The sequence below is a fragment of the Gobio gobio genome (assembly GCF_949357685.1).
Source record: "Gobio gobio genome assembly, chromosome: 8".
Taxonomy (NCBI): Eukaryota; Metazoa; Chordata; class Actinopteri; order Cypriniformes; family Gobionidae; genus Gobio; species Gobio gobio.
This window is the reverse complement of record NC_137114.1, coordinates 18724811-18745883: the sequence shown is the minus strand read 5'-3', so window position 1 is coordinate 18745883 and position 21073 is coordinate 18724811. Positions and strand designations below refer to the sequence as shown.

The following is a 21073-nucleotide window of genomic DNA, read 5'->3' as shown; positions in this document are numbered from 1 at the left end:
ACTTTTCCCTCGAAGGCGAATTTCAAGAATGGCCTGTAATGAGGGGCTATTTGTATGTGGAAAAAGGCATCCTTTAGATCCACAGTGAAAACCCAATCACCCGGCGGATGTGCGCGAGGATTTGTTTCATTCTCAACATTCTGAACGGGCGCTTCATAAGGGCTTTGTTCAGATGTCTGAAATCTAGAATGGCCTGAGACCACCACCCTTCTTTTGGCACAAGGAAGTAGCGACTGTAAAAGCCTGACTCGCTCTGTGAGGGGTGCACGGTTTCCACCGCTCCCTTTATTTAACAGTTTGATATTTCGGTTCGAAGCACGTGACTCATGTCACTTCTCACCGCTGTCTCTACCACAGTGCGAAAGCACGGTGGTCTGCGAGCGAACTGTAGCGAGTAACCTTGTTATCAAAGCCAAGGGTTGAATTAATTTGTGGGGCGGGTCACTGAGTAACAGGGACCTGGTAGCCCGGATGCATTGTGCTAGTAGCACTGTGAGAGGCGGCGTGCACTGAATGGTGACGCACGCCTTATTGGGTCGCCTTGGAAGTGGCGCTTACCAAGGGGATTGTGTTTGTGTACAGAAGAGCACGTTGCTCACGGGCTCATAATAGTAAATAGGGAAATAGTGTTCCCAGCCGCCTGAGTGCAGGGGGCCGGAGAACGCAGAATAGTGGCGAACGCTTTGTGTCGCCGGGGAAATGTGTACAGGCGAGCGCGTTTGTTTGCGGGCTCGTCGATTGTAGGAATAATGTTTCCAGCCGCCTGAGTGCAGGGAGCTGGGGAACATAGGAAGTGCTTGAGTGTAGGGGTACAACTTTGATGTTGGCACCTGCCTACAGACGAACTCGTAACACTGTGTTTAGATAGTGTTACTGTAAAGTGGACGCATTCTTGCGGATTAGTCCACATGCACGTTAGCGGCAGGGCTAATGGATAGCGCGTGCTCTGCAGGCGCGGGTCTACCTAGCCACTAGAAAGCTCTGATTCATTGTAAATAATGTGTGGTGGCGCGCACTGTATAATGGGCGCCACTACATTAGTGTATTCGCGGCGTACGCCAGCGAGCGAATTCACAGTGGTAAACGCATAACAGCGTCAATGTGCAACTGAGCATGTTTGGCCACAGGCTAGTTATTGCAATGTTACATCTCCAGTCACCTGAACTAAGGGAACTGGGAGAATATCATGTTTATTGAGTGATTTGTGGCACTGAATTAACAGTGCTTATGCAGGAGTGCACACTATGTAGTGGACACATTGCCTACAGTGTTGAACCACTCCAGCCGCCTGAATAGGGGAACTGGGAGAAGTGATATTTGAGGGAAAAAAGGCGCAAGCTTGGCAGCCATTTTATGACCTCGTTATGCTCAGACGGAGAGCGCGTGTTATGACGCGCTCTAGTCAGCGAACGCGCGCTGTGCAGAGAGCGCGCGCTGCCATATAAGGCTGTTTACCTTTGGCAGCAAGCGCGCGCTGCAGCGAGAACGGCTGTGACGTAAGCGCGTTCTCGGTATATCCAGCAGCCTGAGTTCGCATGTCTCTCCTCAAGCATTCTCTGCCCGCGGCATATCAGGGCGGCGGGGCGAGAGAGAAGGAAGAGTGAGGAGAGCTTATGTTGAGTTCACTCGTGTGTAGAAGTGCACATCTTCCATCCGCGTGGCGGCAGTATCACATTCTCTGTCAGCGGCCATTTCAGGGCGGCGGAGTAAGAGAAGGAGCGAGTGAAAAGCCCCGTATGCACGCGGAGCCATTAGCACAGCGGGAATAACATTCTCTGTCCACGGCCATTTAGAGCGGCGGAGGAGAGAGGGAGGCGCGTGGAGAGCTCCATATATCTGCGGCGTCATCAGCGCAGCGAGGATATAACCTTCTCGGTCCGCGGCGCGTTTCAGCGCGACGGAGTGAGAGAAAGGGAGAGCTCTGTATGTCCGCAGCGGGGATATAATGTTCTCTGTCCACGGCCATTTAAAGCGGTGGGGATGAGAGAGGAAGGAGTGAAACTCTGTATGCCCGCGGCGTCATCAGTGCAGCGGGGAAAACCTTCTCCGTCCGCGGCGCTTCTCAGCGCGACGGAACGAGAGAAAGGGAGAGCTCCGTGGGGTATCACATTCTCTGTCCGCGGCGCCTTAGCGCGACGGAACGAGAGAAGAGGAGCGCTCCGTCTGTCCTCGGCTTTATTTGAAGCGGCGGAGGACCAATGTTCTCTGTTCGCGGCGTAAACACGCGGCGGCACGAGAGAAGAGAGGTGGAGAGCTAGAAGCTCTTAGAAGTGGCGTTGGCAGCAACGCACATATCATAAACACACATACATAGTATAAAGGATATTTTAACGCCGGATGGCGCAGCTGGAAGGCAGGCTGAAGGCGGAGAATCCGACATCCTCAGGCTGCGTGTTCCGCTGGGTGCGTGTCGACGGCGGGCTTCGATCCGGAGCTCAACGATTGCAAGTCGCTGAAGAAGAATTAATCTGACTAACCTTGCGAGAGTGGGTCTTATATACCCTAGGCTATGCAAATTCTGTTGCCCCTTGTGGCGGGAATTTGGAAGGACCTGATTGGTCCGTCCCGCCCCACGGTCTCGCCATAGGTTGCTGCAGTTGCAGCGGCACAGCCAATCAGCACGCAGCTGCTTCCTGCTGAGAGCTGTGCAGCTGCACTGCGTGTACATGGTATTTTTGGATAAAAATTTGCTTCAATATCTCGAGGAAAGGAATTCCCCCCATAGCGTTTTAGCAAAACGCAATACGAGAGTACTCTCGTAAGGGAACTAATTTTATCAATGTTCTATCGAATCTGAATCTGTTTTCCGCATCAGATTTCCTCAACCGATTACAAACAGAATAGGATTCCAGCAAAGAACGCATACGAGGCATCTTTCTTTATTATCTAGAAAATTATTAGGATTTCCCAAGATAACTCAATGTGTGGGCTGCAAATGTTTGTTCTGTCAGCACTTTGGAAACGTAACGGCGGCTCATATTCCTTCATCTTTTCATCCTTTTCTCAATTACAGGAAACTCACTGGCTCTCGCAGAGAGATTACCTCACATGAATCGAGCACTATTCGTTTGCTTTCCCGCTCCTGATTTGCACTGATCACATCGTAAGGCTGTGTTGGGTTGATCTTAATGTTCATTACTGTCAACAAAGGTGTGCACTTCAAAACCCTTTGTCATGGTACAGAGATTACACAATCCTAATCTAGTTAGTCATTAGCCGTGCTTCCATCCACCTATTTTCATGCAAATGATGGGATATTCCATAAAAAACATTGGATGGAAACGGCAAGATAACTTCAATGGTAACTCATTTACAGAATAAATTACTCAATGTGCATCAAAAAATGTCATGTGACTTTGCACGATGCGACGGCATAACTTGATTAACCAATGGACGAGCTTATTGCACAACACCTGAAATGTTGTTTTGGTCATTCTGAAAAACCTACACGATTGCGTTCCCAAACTGGCATCTTCCAATGACAGCTAGATAACATGACTGTGTTTTTTAGTAATATTTGCCGCCTGATTATCAAGAAGTTACGATTTTGTTCTCTTCGACCCACTGGATGGAAATGTTGCTTTATTTGCAAATGTTTTATGCAATATTCCAATTTTGTACACAGGTTAAAATTAAGGCTGCCACTAACAACTATTTTTATATCGATTAATCTATCAACTTATTTATTGATTAATCGATTAATCTATCGACTAATTTATCGCAATAATTTTCAACAATTTTAGTTAAAAACATTTAATCTAACTTGCAACGTTGGCCTTCAGTAGTGTACTATAAAAAAGTATAAATGTAAACAAGCCCTTGACAAAATGTAAAACTAAAAGAGTAAAAATGTAAAAAGGTTTGTAAACCAACATAACAAAAAAAAGAGAATATCAGCAAATACTTTTTATATAGAATAGTGTTGTCACGATACCAAAAGTATGACTTCGATACGATACCTGACTAAAATACCTCAATACCGATACTGAATCGATACCATTGCAAAAATGGCATGTTCCTGCTCTGCCCTGCTTCACACAGAATATTATTTCCAGCCCTTTATGAGCTCCACGGACCAAATTCATTGTAACACCCGATTTCTCATTCAACTCTGTATACGTTCACTTAAGACATGTCAAACTGCGTTTACCCGATCACTCGCCAAGACGTGCATTTCTCTGATTCATTAGATTTACGCAAATCTGGTAACGACAAAATCTGTGCTAAACTCGGTTTGATCTGTTTTAGCCTTTTAAAATACTACACCACACATGAGGATTACAGGATTACAGATTTTTTGGATTTTTTTACAACAATGGTAATGACATAAAGGGGACCTATTATGCCCTTTTACAAAGTCTTGGTTTTGTCTTTGGGCTCTACTAGAATAGGTTTTCATGCTTGAAAGTAAAAAAAAAAACACATTTTATATTAATGCAGCACCTCTCTCCCCAGTCTGTCAGTAACACAGTTTAGTTGCTGTCTCTGAAGCCCCTCCTTCTGAAAAGCACAAAGTGCTCTGATTGGTTGGCTGGACCTGTGTGTTGTGATTGGTCAACCGTTTCTAGCGTGTTTCAGAAACCTCACATCCCTACCACGAGTTTCAACACATTACTAACACTAACTCAACCAGGTTGCACACCCCCCTTTTTTCTGCGTATGTCTTTGGCTGTAATTATTTCAATGAGGGATATTGTGACGTGTTTGTTCCCAAAAAGACTACAATGGAAGCGTTTCAGGGAGTCCAGAAACAGTGCTTACTGATATAGAGAATAACTCCCTTTGGAGTGACTTTGTGCTTTGTGACTTTGCATAACTTATTCACAGCAACATTACACACAAAAGGAAGATGAAAATGTAAAAAAATAAAGCATAACAGGACCCCTTTCATTTAAATATGCATCGCTCTGCACTAGATTAAACTGCAAACTACTGGTTAAAATCATTTAACTAGTCAAATGCTTTTTTGAGATGAAAAATAGTGTAGCTGTTTAGTGAATTCGCAAAACGATACATCCTGATTTACATGGAAAAGTTTTATCGAGTCATGTCTGGTTAGGACAAAGTGTATACGTGCAAATTGCAGAACTTTCTAAATAAACCTGCCAACCTGTAAATATCTTCTGTATCAGACATTTTTCTCACTAAATTACAGAGGCGCTTGCCTCTGCATTTCAGTGCTAAATGACTTTCGTCGAACTTTCCATTTGTTCCCTCTATATTTGTCTATATCAATCCCGGTCCACTCCAATGTGTTTCAATAATGGCCCTGTCCCCGACAAAAGAGAAATGAAAATATGGCACTGAAATCAACGTTTTTCAAACAAACACAATTACAAGGCAATTTGTAAAGTGCTGTGCAAAGTAATGTTCAATTGCTCTTCTCCAGAGGTGAAGGCCTTGCGAGAAGCGTTCCCATAGCTGTGTGATTTGTACCCGTCTCATTGGTAAAAAGCTTTCCTGTGCCGTGTGCCAAGAGCGCACATTACCAGTTAAATTGCACATCATTTAGGTGAATGGTGTATTTGAACAAGTGGAGATGATGGCTTGGATGAAATCGGACAAACTCGACTTCTTTGAGGCGATTGGTTTATACAGCCCTTGGGGGGAAACGGTTTGCTTGGGTAAAAATAGGGAGTGGAACAGAACATTGACGAAAATTATTTAAAGGGGCTAAAAACGGTTGTTGTGATTGAATGAGCTAAAACAGAGACCATTAGACAACCTTATATATGGATTCAAAACAATACTGGTGTAAAAAAACAACATAATATAATACACGTTAATGACTAAATTCAGGTATGTCTGAACTGTTTACTGAATAGTTAACAAGTTTCACTTTGTTTAAAACAGTTTTTTTTAAAGCAAATAAAAATACCATAAGCCATTTTAAAGGAAAACAAAAACAAGTCTGAGCTCATATGTGCTCCTAACAAATTGAGCCATGGTGTTCAAGTAGGGGACACGTGTTCAAATCTGGCCTGCAACACATAAAGATCCTGCAAGAAATTCCTTTCTATTGCAAACATAATAAAAAAAATGGCTCACTTCAGCAACATCACTAATAAAAACTAATGTTCAAAACATACATATCTATAAACCAACCAGAACATTTCACCTTCTCACCAGCACAACAAAACCTTACTAAAGCCACCCTAAAGTGTATGATAATCAGAAGAAAAGCAAAAAAAAATAAAAAATCATATAAATATATATTTGTTTAAATTGCAGAAGAACGTTGTTTTGGTTGTGCTTCGGCTCTACGTTACTGTGCGCATGAATATGAGCCTTCACAATAGATAATGCTTTACATAAACTCTTTTATGTAAGATACATATGCCAATTTATGTTCAATAAAATACCTTAAATCACCTGCTGAGTAATAAAAAAGTAATTTTTTCAACATTTCAAATCCCTCATTTCTCGCCATCTCTGAAAAGCCTGTTGATTCTTGTTTTATTACGAGCTCTCCTCTGTTCGGCATTTGTTTACAACGAGTGATTCCCTGAAGGTTTGAGATTTATGCCACTCCCACATCCGACCACTCCCACCTTAAAAATAGATGGAGCAACATTTCTCTACTTACGGATATGACAAGGCACACATGGGCGAGTGACGTATTTATGCAATTTCCAGCAAAATCCATCCCGACATATATCTAAAATATATAATATGCTTATAATAGGCTTACCATAGTGAATCAGGCTAAGACAAAAACATCCTTTGGAAGAAGGACTGAGGATGTATTGACTTTAATTTAGTTAATTTTGAACAAAAAAAGTTACATAGTGTACCTTTAAACACCCAATAGAAAATGTATTTTAAACTGTAAAAATATTTTAAATCTTAACAACTCCAAACATCAGAACACTTATTTCTGGTGAAGCAACATAATGTGTGAAAAAGGACATCATAAAACGTTTTGATTAACACTTCAACGTATACCTCGGGTCTTTAGTGACCTGGGACATTATTCACTACCCTCCTCCTCATTCATTTTTTTAAAGTTAGACATGAACATTCGTAGTATTCCTCAATCAATTAATTATAAACAATATAACAAGAAAAAATATATAAAAATTATAAAATTATAAAAGGTGGCCTGTTTTCCCATTCATTTTTTGTAAAAATTGTATAGGGTCTCTATCGACCCGAGGTGTGTAACAGTGTAAGTATATTTTTTTCTGCACAACAATAATTGAATCTTTGATGACTGAATAAGTGCAATCCACCTTTATTCCACAAGGTGGCAATGTCTGATACACAATGATGAAGTGACTGTTCACTCATAGTCACTGCAGGCAGAAAACAAAAGAATAGGAAGAATAGATTTACTGCAGAGCAAGAAATGAACGCAGTCAAATATTACTGTCACTTGATGGTGGATCTGGTGAAGTAATCAAGTAAGTCAAAATATTGACTTTGAAGATGTTGAAAATGATAAAATAGGTTTGAGATGGTGAATATGAAGCAGATGCTGAATGTACTGGGAAATGAGCTCTGACGAGGACTGTGATGATGGTATAAAACATCTGCTCAAACTGAACCCTTCCAAGCGATAACAAAATATGCTTTATTTTATTCTTCTGTATTTGTTATTCTAATATCAAGAAAGTTTTATATTATCGTGACAGGTAGAGATCCTTCCATGTTATATATACAGTAGATCCGGGTCGCTAAAGACCCAAATATGTAATAATGATTGGCGAAACATTCATGCATTTAAGGGTTAAAAATCAGGTAAACAGGAGCATTTTAACTTAACAGTGGTGGAAAAAACCCATAAGCCTTGGGTAAAAAGCCCATGAGAGCTATAGTGATATTGTGTAGATATAGAGTCTATAATGATGCAATAAATAGTGACAAATAGGTATGGAGGAAAGTACAGTATGGTGCTATTTGTTGCTATTTAGTGCTTCAGTGGCATTCAGCAAGTACGAGCCGGTCATCGGCGGTGTGAATGTATTCTCCTTCAGGCTGTGTTCAAGCCAGCACCTGTTATAAAGTGCAGCGCTCGTCTCGCACAATTGGCCCTGTAATTTCAAAAAAGGTCACAGCGGCTGTAGCATAATTCAATATTCTTATAGTGCTGCTGTATTAACTACATATTTAATCACTGCGAGTAGGACACTGACGGAGCGTCTTGGTGTGGCAGGGCAACGGAACATATGCGGACCAAAGTGCTGCTGTCAGCAGCACATGAGGGATGAGCATGCGCCTCCTTCAAGAGCCTGGTCCCATGATGCACAGCTACCAAATCTGCTGTGTTATACGTTTGGTCAGATATCCAGCTATGACCCGTAGTCCACCTGTATCTTTTCCTCCTTTAAGCCCCCTTTCCTCATTGACTCACATAGAGGTGTAGATATTATAGATATAGAAATCAGATTATAGGCCAATATATAAGGAATATTTTGCAGACAGGATTATCAGAATGCCTAGCGAAAAGGTTTTGTATCCCCCTAAAGGGGGTTATTTTGAAATAATGACCAAAATTGTACTTTATCCCATATTTTTCACTGTTACTTACCAAATAAAATAAATAAATGAAAATTAAAAATTGATTTGGGAAAAGAGATAGAAAGAAAGAGTTAACAGAGTGATACGAGAAATTAAATTTCTACACCTGTGTACGGCACAGCTAATATATGTAGGAAATTGTTTATTTCAGTGAAATTAGCTTCATTATATACACATATTTGACCACAAAATACAGCAAATGATCAATCAGAATCAAGTTCAACACAGAGCTGTGTGATAAATACAGGGCTACACTTTATTTTGACATTCTGCTGACTATAATGCTATGTATAACTCTCTTTAGTGAATTAATTAAGCATTATTTGACTGGTAGGGTTAGGGTTCGGATTTGCAAAGTTACTAATAGTCGGTAGAATGTCTGTTGGGGAACCATCACAATAAATAGTTTGCAGATATTAAGCAGACAATCTAGTAATACGCTAATGAGAGTTAGTTGACATGTAGGTGCAACGTTAATTATAAAGTCAACAGAATGTCTAAAGTGTTACTAAATACAGATACAAAAGCAGGTTTGTATAACATAACCAACTTTTTGCTACTTTTATAGTTTGACACAGCAGAGAGAAGTAAGAAAACGGGGCAGAGAAGAGATGGGAATAGGATTGAGATGTAACAAGACCTGAATGCAAACTTGTCCTGCTTGTCTGAGACCTGTGCCACTAGGCCATGTCTTTGACAACCAATAGACCTACATGAATACTAGTAAAGGTACATTGATGGAAAGTGAATCAAGTTCCTATCAAAAATGTGAGTGAATGGCACACGTCTATGCAAGCTAATCCAAAGTGATCCAAGTAGTGGTTCAGAACAACAACTGATTCACAATCAAGTCATTCAGACTGCAACTGTAAGTGAACCATTTCGACTGATTCTAAAGAACAAATAGTTCACAAATCGCTATCAAGATCTACTTATTCAACTTGCATTTGCAGTGATGTTTTCTGTGGAATACCATAGTAAAAGTAGCAAAAGTATCTGGAGTAGAATTGAACAAAAATATGCTTTCAAAAATATGGTTGAGTGAACATTTATACTTAAAGGATTAGTTCACTTTAAAATGAAAATACATTTTTCTTACACAAACGCATTGATTCGCTTCAGAATGACTTTATTAACCCCCAGGAGCCGTGATGACACTTTTTGAGCTTCAAACTCGTGAGCCTTGTGCACTGCCATTGTAAAGCTTGGAAGCGTCAGGATATTTATTAATATAACTCAGATTGTGTTCATCAGAAAGAAGAAAGTCATATACACCCAGGATGGCTTGATGGTGAGTAAATCATGGGCTAATTTTCATTTTAAAGTAAACTAATCCTTTAATTGTAATATTATACTCCTGTTTCTACTCAAAGTCATTAAGAATTAAAATTTACAATCCATTTACTTCAGTAATGACTAATATGGGGAACACATTCACTATTAACTACGTCTTTTGCCTCAATAAACTCCTAATGTACTGCTTATTAATAGTTAAGGAAGTTATTGTAGTGTTTAAGTTTAGGTATTGGGTAGGGTTAAGGGGTGTAGAATATGGTCATGCAGAAAAAGGCATTAATATGTGCTTTATAAGTAGCCTACTAATAAACACCCAATGTCTTAGTATTATGCATGCTAATAAGCAACTAGTAAATAGTGAGAATTAAACCCTAAAATAAAGTGTTACCAAAACACAAAAGTCTTTTTGAATTAAGGCTTTTTTGAGCAAGGACACATTCAATTGATCAAAAGTCACAGTAAAGACATTTATCATGTTAAAAAAGATTTGTATTGAATTCGTCATCATTAAAGAAACCTGGAAAATATGTCATGGTTTCCACAAAAATACACAAGATACTTCTTTCAAATACATTAATAATATCTTGCCAACCTCAAACGTTTGAATGATAGTGTATATCAGGACATGATTATATCCATCGGGACTTGCTTGGATTGAACAAAAGTGAGAAAAGCCAGACCGAATAAAATAATCGTAAATAGCTATTAGCCTATTGGTTAACATTACCAAATAACACAAACAGCCTAAGTGACGTCAACAGAAAATGGAGAGTTGTGTCAGAGGAAGAGAAAATCCTTATATTTTCATAAAAAATTACAAATGTAACTATTTGTTTTTCCTTTAATGTATTATGCACCAATAAATCATTTAGAATTGACCAGAAGTGTGTATTAAGGGTCCATTTTGATTCCAAATTGGTCAGTATAAGGTCAGTAACGTCAGAGGAATTGATATCGTACATTGATGCATTAATGTGTGTCTCTATCTAGTCTATAACTCAGCACAAAACCAGTTCCATCAAAGTAACTTTGTCAGGTGGTTAGAGAATGCAACCCACTGTTCATTGTGCGGCTGCAGCATCTGTTTTCAGCTCAGCGGCGGTTCGTGTGTGACGCATCAGGTGGGGTGAATTGGACTTCGGGAAAGGAAGCGCCTGGCTCAGCCCTGTTCATTAACGCTGCTATATCGGGCTCCAGCTATCAATGCAGACTCGCAATGAGCATCACCACACGCCTGCTCGCTACTGAAATTACAGCCGCCTTCAATGGCACACCAGAAAAGAACATTAAACCCAGAGAGAGGCGCACCAACAGACCTAGCTGACAAGTAAATTGTTTCTGAAGCAGCAGGCAAAGGAATACGAGGAATGGAAGAGGAATGAAAGGAGGGAAAGTAAACAAGTGAGGAGAAGGAATCATAACGGACAGGAGTGTGAGGCAATAAAGAGGAAAATGGTTTGAATAAGGGGGTGATTTGGGGAAGTATCATCCTGGCTGAGGTGAATTAGGGAGAGAAAGTCTAGAAACGAGATACAGAGGGCCAAAGCGAGAGCTCCTTGCAGAAGTCAGTCATGATGAATTGTGGGAATAAACTATGCTTTACAGGGAACGTACAATATGCTGCTAGCAATAAAGAAAATAATGACACGCTCACTCAGGTGTCCTTAGATAAAACTATACGAAATGAAAAAAGGGTTTTAAATTAAGTGACGCTTTAGAGGAGTAATTCAAGTTCCACGTATCCAAGGAATGAGCTGTAAAGGCACAGCGCTGCTCATTTGCATTTAAAGATAACTGCACGAAAACAGCATTTTTTTGCTTCAACTCAAAAATGGGCATTTACAGCATGGTATAATAAATGATCTGTGGGGTATTTTGAGATGAAACTTCACATACACATTCTGGGGACACCTGAGACTTATATTACATCTTGTAAAAAGGTTCTTCTTTTTCTGTTCAAAATAAATGCAGTCTAATGTATCGTTCACACCGGACGCGAATGACGCAAATAATTAGCGCGAAGTTGGACATTTTGAGTTTACTCGCTTCATTTGCGCGTGAAATTCGCATCATTCGCGCGTGACATTCACTTCACAACAGACGCGAATTCGCATCATGGGAGGGGCTTCTGCCAGGCGGCTCGTCTCGTTGAGAAATGGCTGACATGGGCTGTGTTTACACGTCTTTTTTGTTCAAATCTACTGTTAATGTGTGACAAAACGTAGTTTTAAGACTTTTTCAGGCGATAATGTAGTTGTTTAAAACTCACATCTGGGGTTTATTTATAAAAAGACTGGGTTGTGTTTCATGTCATTTAATGTTATCACAGTGATAATCATATTGTCTGAAGCAGATATTAATATACAGATTTTCTCCTCATTGTTGTCACTATTAGAGCAAGCTCCTGATTGGTTAATGCGGCGCGAATATCCACCAAAGTTCCGATTTTTCAACTCAAATGTCTATTCCCAGCTTTGCATTGACTTAACATGTAAATCACTCGCGCGAATCGCGTCATTCGCGTCTGGTGTGAACGCACCATTAAGCATCGCTTATCGCATGTGTTTATCGCCAAAGTTTAATGGCTCGTAATTAAACAAAGGGCGCCAATGTGAGTGTGCACACCGACACGCAAAACGGCAGGTGTAAAAGGATAATAAAAAAAAAAAAAACACCTCAGGTTTGTTTTTTGTTTGGTTAACCCCCTTGAGTCAGTGATCGCGCCGGCGCGATCGACTCGCTTTTTTTTCTTATCAGTGCCAAAGACACTCAAATAACTCTGTTGTTTTTTATCATTCAGGCAAGTGTTATACATCATTATAATCTGTTAAGTTTCTTTTTTTGTGTACAGTCACAATAAAAACAAATTGTTGTGCTTTTTGCAAAATAAAGAAAACAAACATGATGCACAATCTGCAGCCTCTCTGTAAATGAGGTCTAATCTGATTCTCTTCAGAAAATGACCTGTAGCTTAGTGAAGACTTGTCACACAAACATGAGACATATGTCTAAAGAAACGTTGAAATGTCAGGTTTTAAATAATGTAAATCAAACCGAAAACAAATATTCTGTGTTTATGTAATCTATTTGAAAACAGAGAGATGTCAGTCATTCCGTGAGCCTCTTTATTATCCGGTAATGCGACCACGCCCACGGAGCGCGTGCTCTTTGAGATTCAAATACCATGCGTCAACGCCCACACATCAACCCAAACAAACACTTCAAGTGAAGCGCTACACTTCAGCTACAACATTTTGAAACGCGTTAAGGAATAATCCTGGAATAATTCTTCTCATGGAAAGCTGTTCATGTTCTGTTCAGAGCAATGGTTTCAGCAGCTGATTGTGGTAGGCTAAGTTTATTTTGTTAGCATCTGTGAATATGCAAAAAGACGGTTTAAACATGTTAAAAACTGGCCAACCAATGAGATTGCCTGGAACTGCTGAATTTACAGTAAAACAAGACTTGGTGGTGCTCAAGCACAAAGCAGTCTTGCCGAGCACACATTGATACCTGAGAAGAAGACGACGAAGAGGAAGTAAGTAGACGAAGAAGAAGATGCAACGAGGCAAGATGTAGAGCTGCTGGTCTCGTGGTAAGAACGCCACAGTGACTACAAAAATCTTGACAAAAGGGAGTTGTTACGGAGAGGAATTGCAGAACAAATAGGATTCGATTGGGAGTTTAATTTCACTTAAGACATTTTTCAATAAGTGCCATCTACTGTCAGGGAGTGAATTTGCATATTCACTCGAAAAACGTTGAAAAACGTCTTGGAAAAAAGCTGGCGATAAGCGCTCATGATAATCGTCCCGGTGTGCATGAGGCTTTAGTGAGTGTAACTCCAAAATGGGGGGAAAAGCACAAAAGTGGGTCATTTGATTCCATACAACTTTACCGGTAACACAATAAGGTTTCATTAGTTAACTACATTAGTTAACATGAACTAACATGAACTGCACTTCTACAGCATTTTTCAATCTTTCTTAATGTTAATTTCAACAATTATTAATACATTATTTAAACCAAAAGTTGTATTTGTTAACATTAGTTAATGTACTATGAAGTAACATGAACAATGAACAGCTGTATTTTTATTAACTAACGCTAACAAAGATGAAAAAATACAGTAACACATGTATTGCTCATGGTTAGTTAATGTTAGTTAATACATTAACAAATGAAACGTTATCATAAAGTATAACCAATTTAACAATTTAAAGTCACATGGACTATTTTTCACGGATGGTGTGATACATTTTCATCATTTTGGAGACTGACAGACCCAGTCCCAATTTCATTTCTGTATATGAAAAAGCCAGGATAAAAATTCATCTTTCAAGTCAACATAAGCCTAACTAAATGATTTTGGGGTGAACTGCCTCTTTAAATGCTCAGTAGTTTTATGTAGTCTCAAATTATTTAATGTTTCCGCTTCAATTCTCAAACTCATGATAAAAGGCACATAGGCAGAAGATAGCAGTCACTCCTGACTGATGTCTGTCGTTTATCTTGAAATCCTCCTTTCGTTTAACATTATTCATCATTCGCCTGAAATAGAGAACCAGTTGATCTGACAATCCCTTGAATGGTGTCCATCACACAAACAGACAGTTCATCATATGACTGGAAAGACAGACGAGACGGGGAAAACACACCAGAGCCACGTGGGAAAAGCACATAAGCCTACACTGCAAAATATAAGAGTAATGTTTTTTTGGGGGGGTTTTGCAAGTGCTCCCATTAAAATAACTGTGTTTTTGAAAGTTCAGGTGCAATTAGTAGGCTTATATGTCTATTCCACATAGCTTGGAAATAAGATGTGAATCCACATCAGCGCTTGGGAATAAAAAGCACACAACACAAGGCTCATGCACGCTTACCTGGAACCAAAGGACCCTCCGACAGCTCCGACTGGACAAACTGCTGCAAGCTGAAAATGATGAGGACTGTGGCGCCTGACCATGTGACCTGCATGATTCTTACAGAGATGGCATCCCTGGTCGTCTCCAAGATTAATCTAGACAGACAAAGAGAAGAAGAAGGAATTAAATGGTGGGAACTTAACATTTTTGGATGAGATAACCGACAATTCAGTGAAACAATAATTATACATTAGCTTCAAAATATACCATAAATGAATAATAATCCGATTTAGAGAAGTGCATTTTGTGGTCCTGAAGACTGAAAGTTTAAAATCCCATTCTCTCATGCACCAGACTTTTTTGGATCAATGCTCAAGGCTGATTTGAGATCTCATTCCCAGTAGGAATATTGCCTGTAAAAATATTTTTTTTTTACTGTAACTCAAGCAGAATACAAGTGCACTGAGATTGTGGCCAGCCCAGCCCTGTAAAAAAATAAATGTACCCCTTATAAAATAACTTTAGGGGTAAACCGTTGCAAATGTACATAAGTCCTTTTGGTCACACGATCTTGATATTTCTCTTGCTCAACCCAAACTACTTGTAACCCCTTTGCACACAAATGAAAATAAATTAAATTAAATTAAATTAAATACATAAATGGGAACACTTTAGAACACATATTCACTATTAACTATGACTTTTGCCTCAATAAACTGCTATTTACTGCTTATTAATAGTTAGTAAGGTAGTTGTTAAGTTTAGGTATTGGGTAGGATTAAGGGATGAAGAATATGGTCATGCAGAATAAGGCATTAATATGTGCTTTATAAACAGCCAATATCCTAGTAATATGCATGCTGATAAGCAACTAGCGAGAATTGAACCCTAAAATAAAGTGTTGCATATAAAATAAAATAAATTTAGATTTTATATTGAAAACCTTTAAAACATTTTCAAGGTTTTTGTAAAATACCCATACAGCTTGGCAATGAATGAAATGAAAATTATATATTAATAAATTACATTTTAATATAAATTTATAAATGTACAAATAAATGTATTATAAAATAACAAACAATATACTGTATACAGACAGACAGACAGACTCACACACACACACACACATACAATGGTTATACATCTCTACTTTACTAAGACACTTCCTAATTCAGTTTAACCATAATGGCTTGTTTGTGGTAGACACTGTAAGCTTGTTGACTGAAAGGCTTTATTCTACTCTTATCATAGGACGCACAGCAAACATTCTCCCTGTCTCCATTTGGACCATTTCCTGGCCACAGAGCCGAAACCGAAGCAGAGAGCTCTGCTATCTGATTGGAGCAACCGGCCGTCTCATTGTCACACTCGTACCTTATCATCCTTTATTTCCCGTAGTGTTCTGGCAGCCTGATTGAATTATTGTGCCTAACAATTGCATAATTTGCATGCCATGATGACAGACGTATTCGCTACAAACCGGACGATCGAGTGCGAGTTGCATTTATTTTCCACTCTTGGCTTTTTCTCTCATTCCCTCATTCATAAAACACTCAGGTCCGCTTCCTCCAAGTATTCTGTGGTGGACACAGGAGGGTCGGATTGAATTCTTCCAGATAATTGTGTCAGATAGGCAGCCAAAAGCGGCTTTCACAAGCGATCAGATAAACACCCAATTACCAGCGGTGAGATGCCACTGTCGGCAGGGCAGAGGAGGTGCGCCGCACCGAGATGGCCTCCTCACCTGACACTCTACAGCAATGGATTTAGGCAGAGAAGACAGCTGAGAGTAATTATTCAATTCTGTTGATTAATGAATGCAACCACTGAAGATAATGGAAGATTTATGTGTAGCACCTCCTCTTTCCAAATTACATGCACATGAATTGGGCCAATCAGCGGCCAACAGACCGGAGTTTTCAACCATTTTCTTCAGTTTATCTTTGCAAACATGAGCAAGATGTTGCATGCATATGTATGCAAAATGTGAAACAGAGGTGAAATCAGAAATGTTTCAAAGAAACATGCAGTGTCAGATTCCAGCGTGAATGAGAGTATGTTTACACGACAACAATGTACTAAAAATGGAAAAGTTTTTCCTTTGCATTTTTTTTTTTTTAGACGACACCAGTGTCAAAACGATCCCCATTCACACAGATCCGCGAAAAACGTCTAAAAACTCAGTATTATTCATGCCAGGTCATGCCATGTAGTTGCTGATTTCACTTAGTAAAGAAACACTTCGCTCATATAGACTGAACATGTAATACACACAAATTTGCGTTTTTGTAGTTTACATGGAGGCAATAATGGTATCGTTTTTCAAAAACGTGCACTTTGAAACCTGTTTTCAAATGTTTGCGTTCAGGCCTTCAAAATGCCGTTGTTGTGTAAGTTGCGTGTTTTAAGTTGTGAACGGGGATCGTTTTGATAACGCCTGTACACGTGTGTTTTTAGTACATCTTTTTTATGCATAAATACTCTAAGTGTCCTCAATATAATATGAATCATGTTTGATAATATGTGATCATTATGGATCAACATTTAAAGTTCACGAGAAAAATACATGATAGGATAATGATAATGATAGGATGTAACATACTATATTATATTATAAATAACATGATATTAGAATTTCCTATTTTCATATAAACATATTTTTGAGTGAAATTTATTTTATGAAAGAATGCATCGGAGTTTGTTGCGTATTGGGCTGCATAGCCGCAGACCAGTCAGGGTGCCCATGCTGACCCCTGTCCACCGCCAAAAGCACCAAGAGTGGCATGTGAGCATCAGAAGGTGGCCTAGTCTGATGAATCATGTTTTCTTTTACATCACGTGGGTGTCCGGGTTTGTGTGCGTCGTTTACCTGGGTAACACATGGCACCAGGATGCACTATAGGAAGAAGGCAAGCCAGCGGGGGCAGTGATGCTTTGGGCAATGTTCTGCTGGGAAACCTTGGGTCCTGCCATCCATGTGGATGTTACTTTGGCACGTACCCCCTACCTAAGCATTGTTGCAGACCATGTACACCCTTTCATGGAAACGGTATTCCCTGGTGGCTGTGGCTCTTTCAGCAGATAATGCGCCGCCACAAAGCAAAAATGGTTCAGGAGTGGTTTGAGGAGCACAACGACGGTGTTGACTTTGCCTCCAAATTCCCCAGATCTCAATCCAATCGAACATCTGTGGGATGTGCTGAACAAACAAGTCCAATCCATGGAGGCCCCACCTCACAACTTACAGGACTTGGTGGACAACATTACAGGACAACATCTTGGTGCCAGATACCACAGCACATCTTCAGGGGTCTAGTGGAGTTCATGCTTCGACAGCTCAGGGCTGTTTTAGCAGCAAAAGGGGGATCAACACAATATTAGGAAGGTGTCATAATGGTATGCCTGATCAGTATATTATACACACACACACACACACACACACACACACACACACACACACACACACACACACACACACACACACATATTGAACCATGAACTTTTCATTTAACCCAGAGAGTTTAAAATAGAGCAAAATATTAGTCAGAACATCCTGTTTGTCTAATCATTACAACAACTCTGTTATTCATTGTATCTGCAGAATCGGCCATTAAAAACATCCTTATCTGTCAATCACTAGTCCACAACCAGGCCCAAACCACACTGATTCACTGTAAAACTGTGCTAAAAAAAAACAGAGAAAGGTACAACAAGAAAAAGATGAAGACATTTCCGTTTCCACAACAAGTGCATTCTGAGGGAAAATTCATGTCTTTTGGTGTTCCCGTCTCATTTCTTCCTCTGCTTTTGGAGTTTCTTTGTTGTGGTGGGCGACATGAACAAAGTCAAACACCCATCCCAACCCTTCATGTACTGTTTTGAGGTTTGGCAGACTCTGACTAAACTGTCATTTCCTTTACACACTGCTTTCATTTCGAACATGACATGACACCATTTCCACATGAATAGGTCTCCTCACATCTCACGAGGGGCGTCTGGCATGTTAAAGGTGGAGGCATATAGCAGGTAAATTATTGCAGGAAAGTGTTCAGAGGGCTCTGAGAAATCAAATGCACTTCAAATTACCTCTGACAACACCCACTGTTCCTTTCAGCTTAATCTCGCGCCTTTCATCTTCCAATTTCTGCCTTTGGAGCTCCCCGTAACTTCAGCCCGGGGAGCCAGATGCTACGAGAGCTGGGGAGGGGAAGGAAAGAGACACAGAGAGAGGGAGAACAAAGAAAGATAAGGAAGAGATGGGCAGGAGGCTGATATTGCGTCGCAGAAGACTAATACAATGGTCTGCGATTGTTAAGCTAAAGAAAAACCAAAATTATCCTCTATATCCTTTATGGCCCAAATGGGAAGGCAGAATGATTTGGGCGAGGAAACAGAGATGCATAATTTCTCTATCATTATCTTTGCCTAATGCTGACTTTTCCCCATAGTCCACCAGGCCTACTGGGAAGGTGGCTGGTGGTTCAATTAGCCTGACCAAGACCTTTTTTGAGGGAATAATGCAATGCTCCGACAGGAGTATGCAATGGCTGTGCAAGCCATAAGAAGCAGAGCATTCTACAGTCGCACGCTTACGTATTCATTCCTTGTTCATGCTCTAGAGCTACATTGTGCACTATCTGGACGACGCAGATGCCGTCCCCCGGGACTACAGCCAGGACAGTGAGTAAACACATATTCGCCTATTGTTCATGATTTCCAGGCATTTCAGCAAAACCTCCAGCACTGCATTTACACTGGCCGTTCCTCCTCTTGGTTCATTAATCTGAAAGCATTCTGTGTGGATTGGGAACCATTTAATCACATATTGGAGCCATGGCCTAGAGGTAAATACAAACGCTCCAGAACAACCAAGGTTGGGCACTTTAATTGGGAAGGCTTTTAATATTACTGAATTTGAATTGAGATATTCAGGATAAAGAATTGTATGTATTTTAAAGGCAAAATCTGTCATTTCTGCACCACTAGCATCACCAAACGCAGTTGAAAAATATAGCTGCAAGCAGCCATTAAGGGACCAAGCAAAAAGAAGGCACGACAAATTATGACTGCATGGCTGGGAGCATCAGACCAACTGCAACAATGAGCAATTAAGAGCATATCAAGATGGTTTTAGACAAAATGCCTGAAAAATAAAATACAGTATAATCACTAGTAATGTGATTTAATGGTTTATCATGCTTGACCAATTGGTGGAGCTATTACAAAAACTTGATGTCAATGTGCCAAAGCATTGCAGAGATACAGCCTCAGAGTGGCTTTGGCATAACGCCATCAAATTCGTTGATGCGGTATGCAAAAACTGTTTTGTCTAACGACATGAAATCCATAACTTTTTGCCGGCATGGTCTAAAGATGATACGATTTGATTTTGGTGAAAATCGGACAAACAGTCTGAGAGGAGTTAGAAAAAGTAGGTTTTTAAAGAAAATCAAAATGGAGGACAGGAAGTTTGGCTGACTATGGCAAAATTGGTATCTATGTTCTCGGCATGACCCAATTAATCTATTAAGACTAGTCACTACAATAGGCAAATTTAATCAAAAGTTATTAGCATTTTTTTAAAAGTTGATTAAAACTTTTGATCACAAGGTGGCGCTTAAACTTTTTGAGTACCGTCAGGGCACGGTCTTGTAGACACATACCGAGATTCGTAATGATATGCCAATGTGTTCGTAAAATATAGAATTAAAAATGGTTGCTGCCCAAAATGGGAAAATTGGTTATCGTTCGATTCGGTATGCTTCACAGAACTTAAAGGGTCCAGTTTTGTCATTTTTGGCCAAACCGTTCAGAAGTTATAAGCAAAAATGACAATTTTTCATATCTCCTGACCACTAGGTGGCACTGCGCCGAAACTGTACAGGTAGCCTCAGGCCATGGCTGTCTTAACACACCAAGTTTGGTCAGAATACGCTAAAGCGTTGCAGAGATATTGGCTCGCGTTTATTTTTGCATGGTCTTATTGCAAATTCGTTAGCGCAGTATTCGAGTTATTAAACAGTATGACCAATGACTTGAATTCCATAACTTTTAGTCGGCATAGTCTGAAGATGATCTTGTTCATTTTTCGTGAAAACTGGAGCAATAGCCTAGGAGGAGTTCGAAAAAGTATGTTCTTTGGAAAATTCAAAATGGCGGAAAAATTACTTCATAGGGTAAATCGGCTTGAGCCAAGGAATCAGAGGAAAAAAGAATGTTCTAGCCCTTATGGTTCAAAAGTTATTAACATAAACGTGGGTGCAACCCACTCCAAATTGTAGTTATGGTGACAGTTCAGAGTGTCCTCTATCTGCCAAATGTCATCACTTTCCCGCAAGCATTTCTATGGCCTGCCATAGACTTCCAGAGCGGAAGAAGAATTACACTGGTTG

General features: G+C 40.0%; 1 protein-coding gene across 1 annotated transcript in view; it reads right to left on the bottom strand.

The window, feature by feature from the left end:
- robo1 (roundabout, axon guidance receptor, homolog 1) overlaps positions 1-14793 on the bottom strand; it is a gene marked incomplete at its 5' end in the record, with an annotated part of 366802 nt that extends 352009 nt beyond the window's left edge. Inside the window, one exon of the mRNA XM_079823622.1 lies at positions 14700-14793. Within this exon, the coding sequence (XP_079679748.1) occupies positions 14700-14793 (94 nt within the window). The remainder of the gene's footprint in view (positions 1-14699) is intronic.
- Between the last annotated feature and the right edge of the window lie 6280 nt (positions 14794-21073).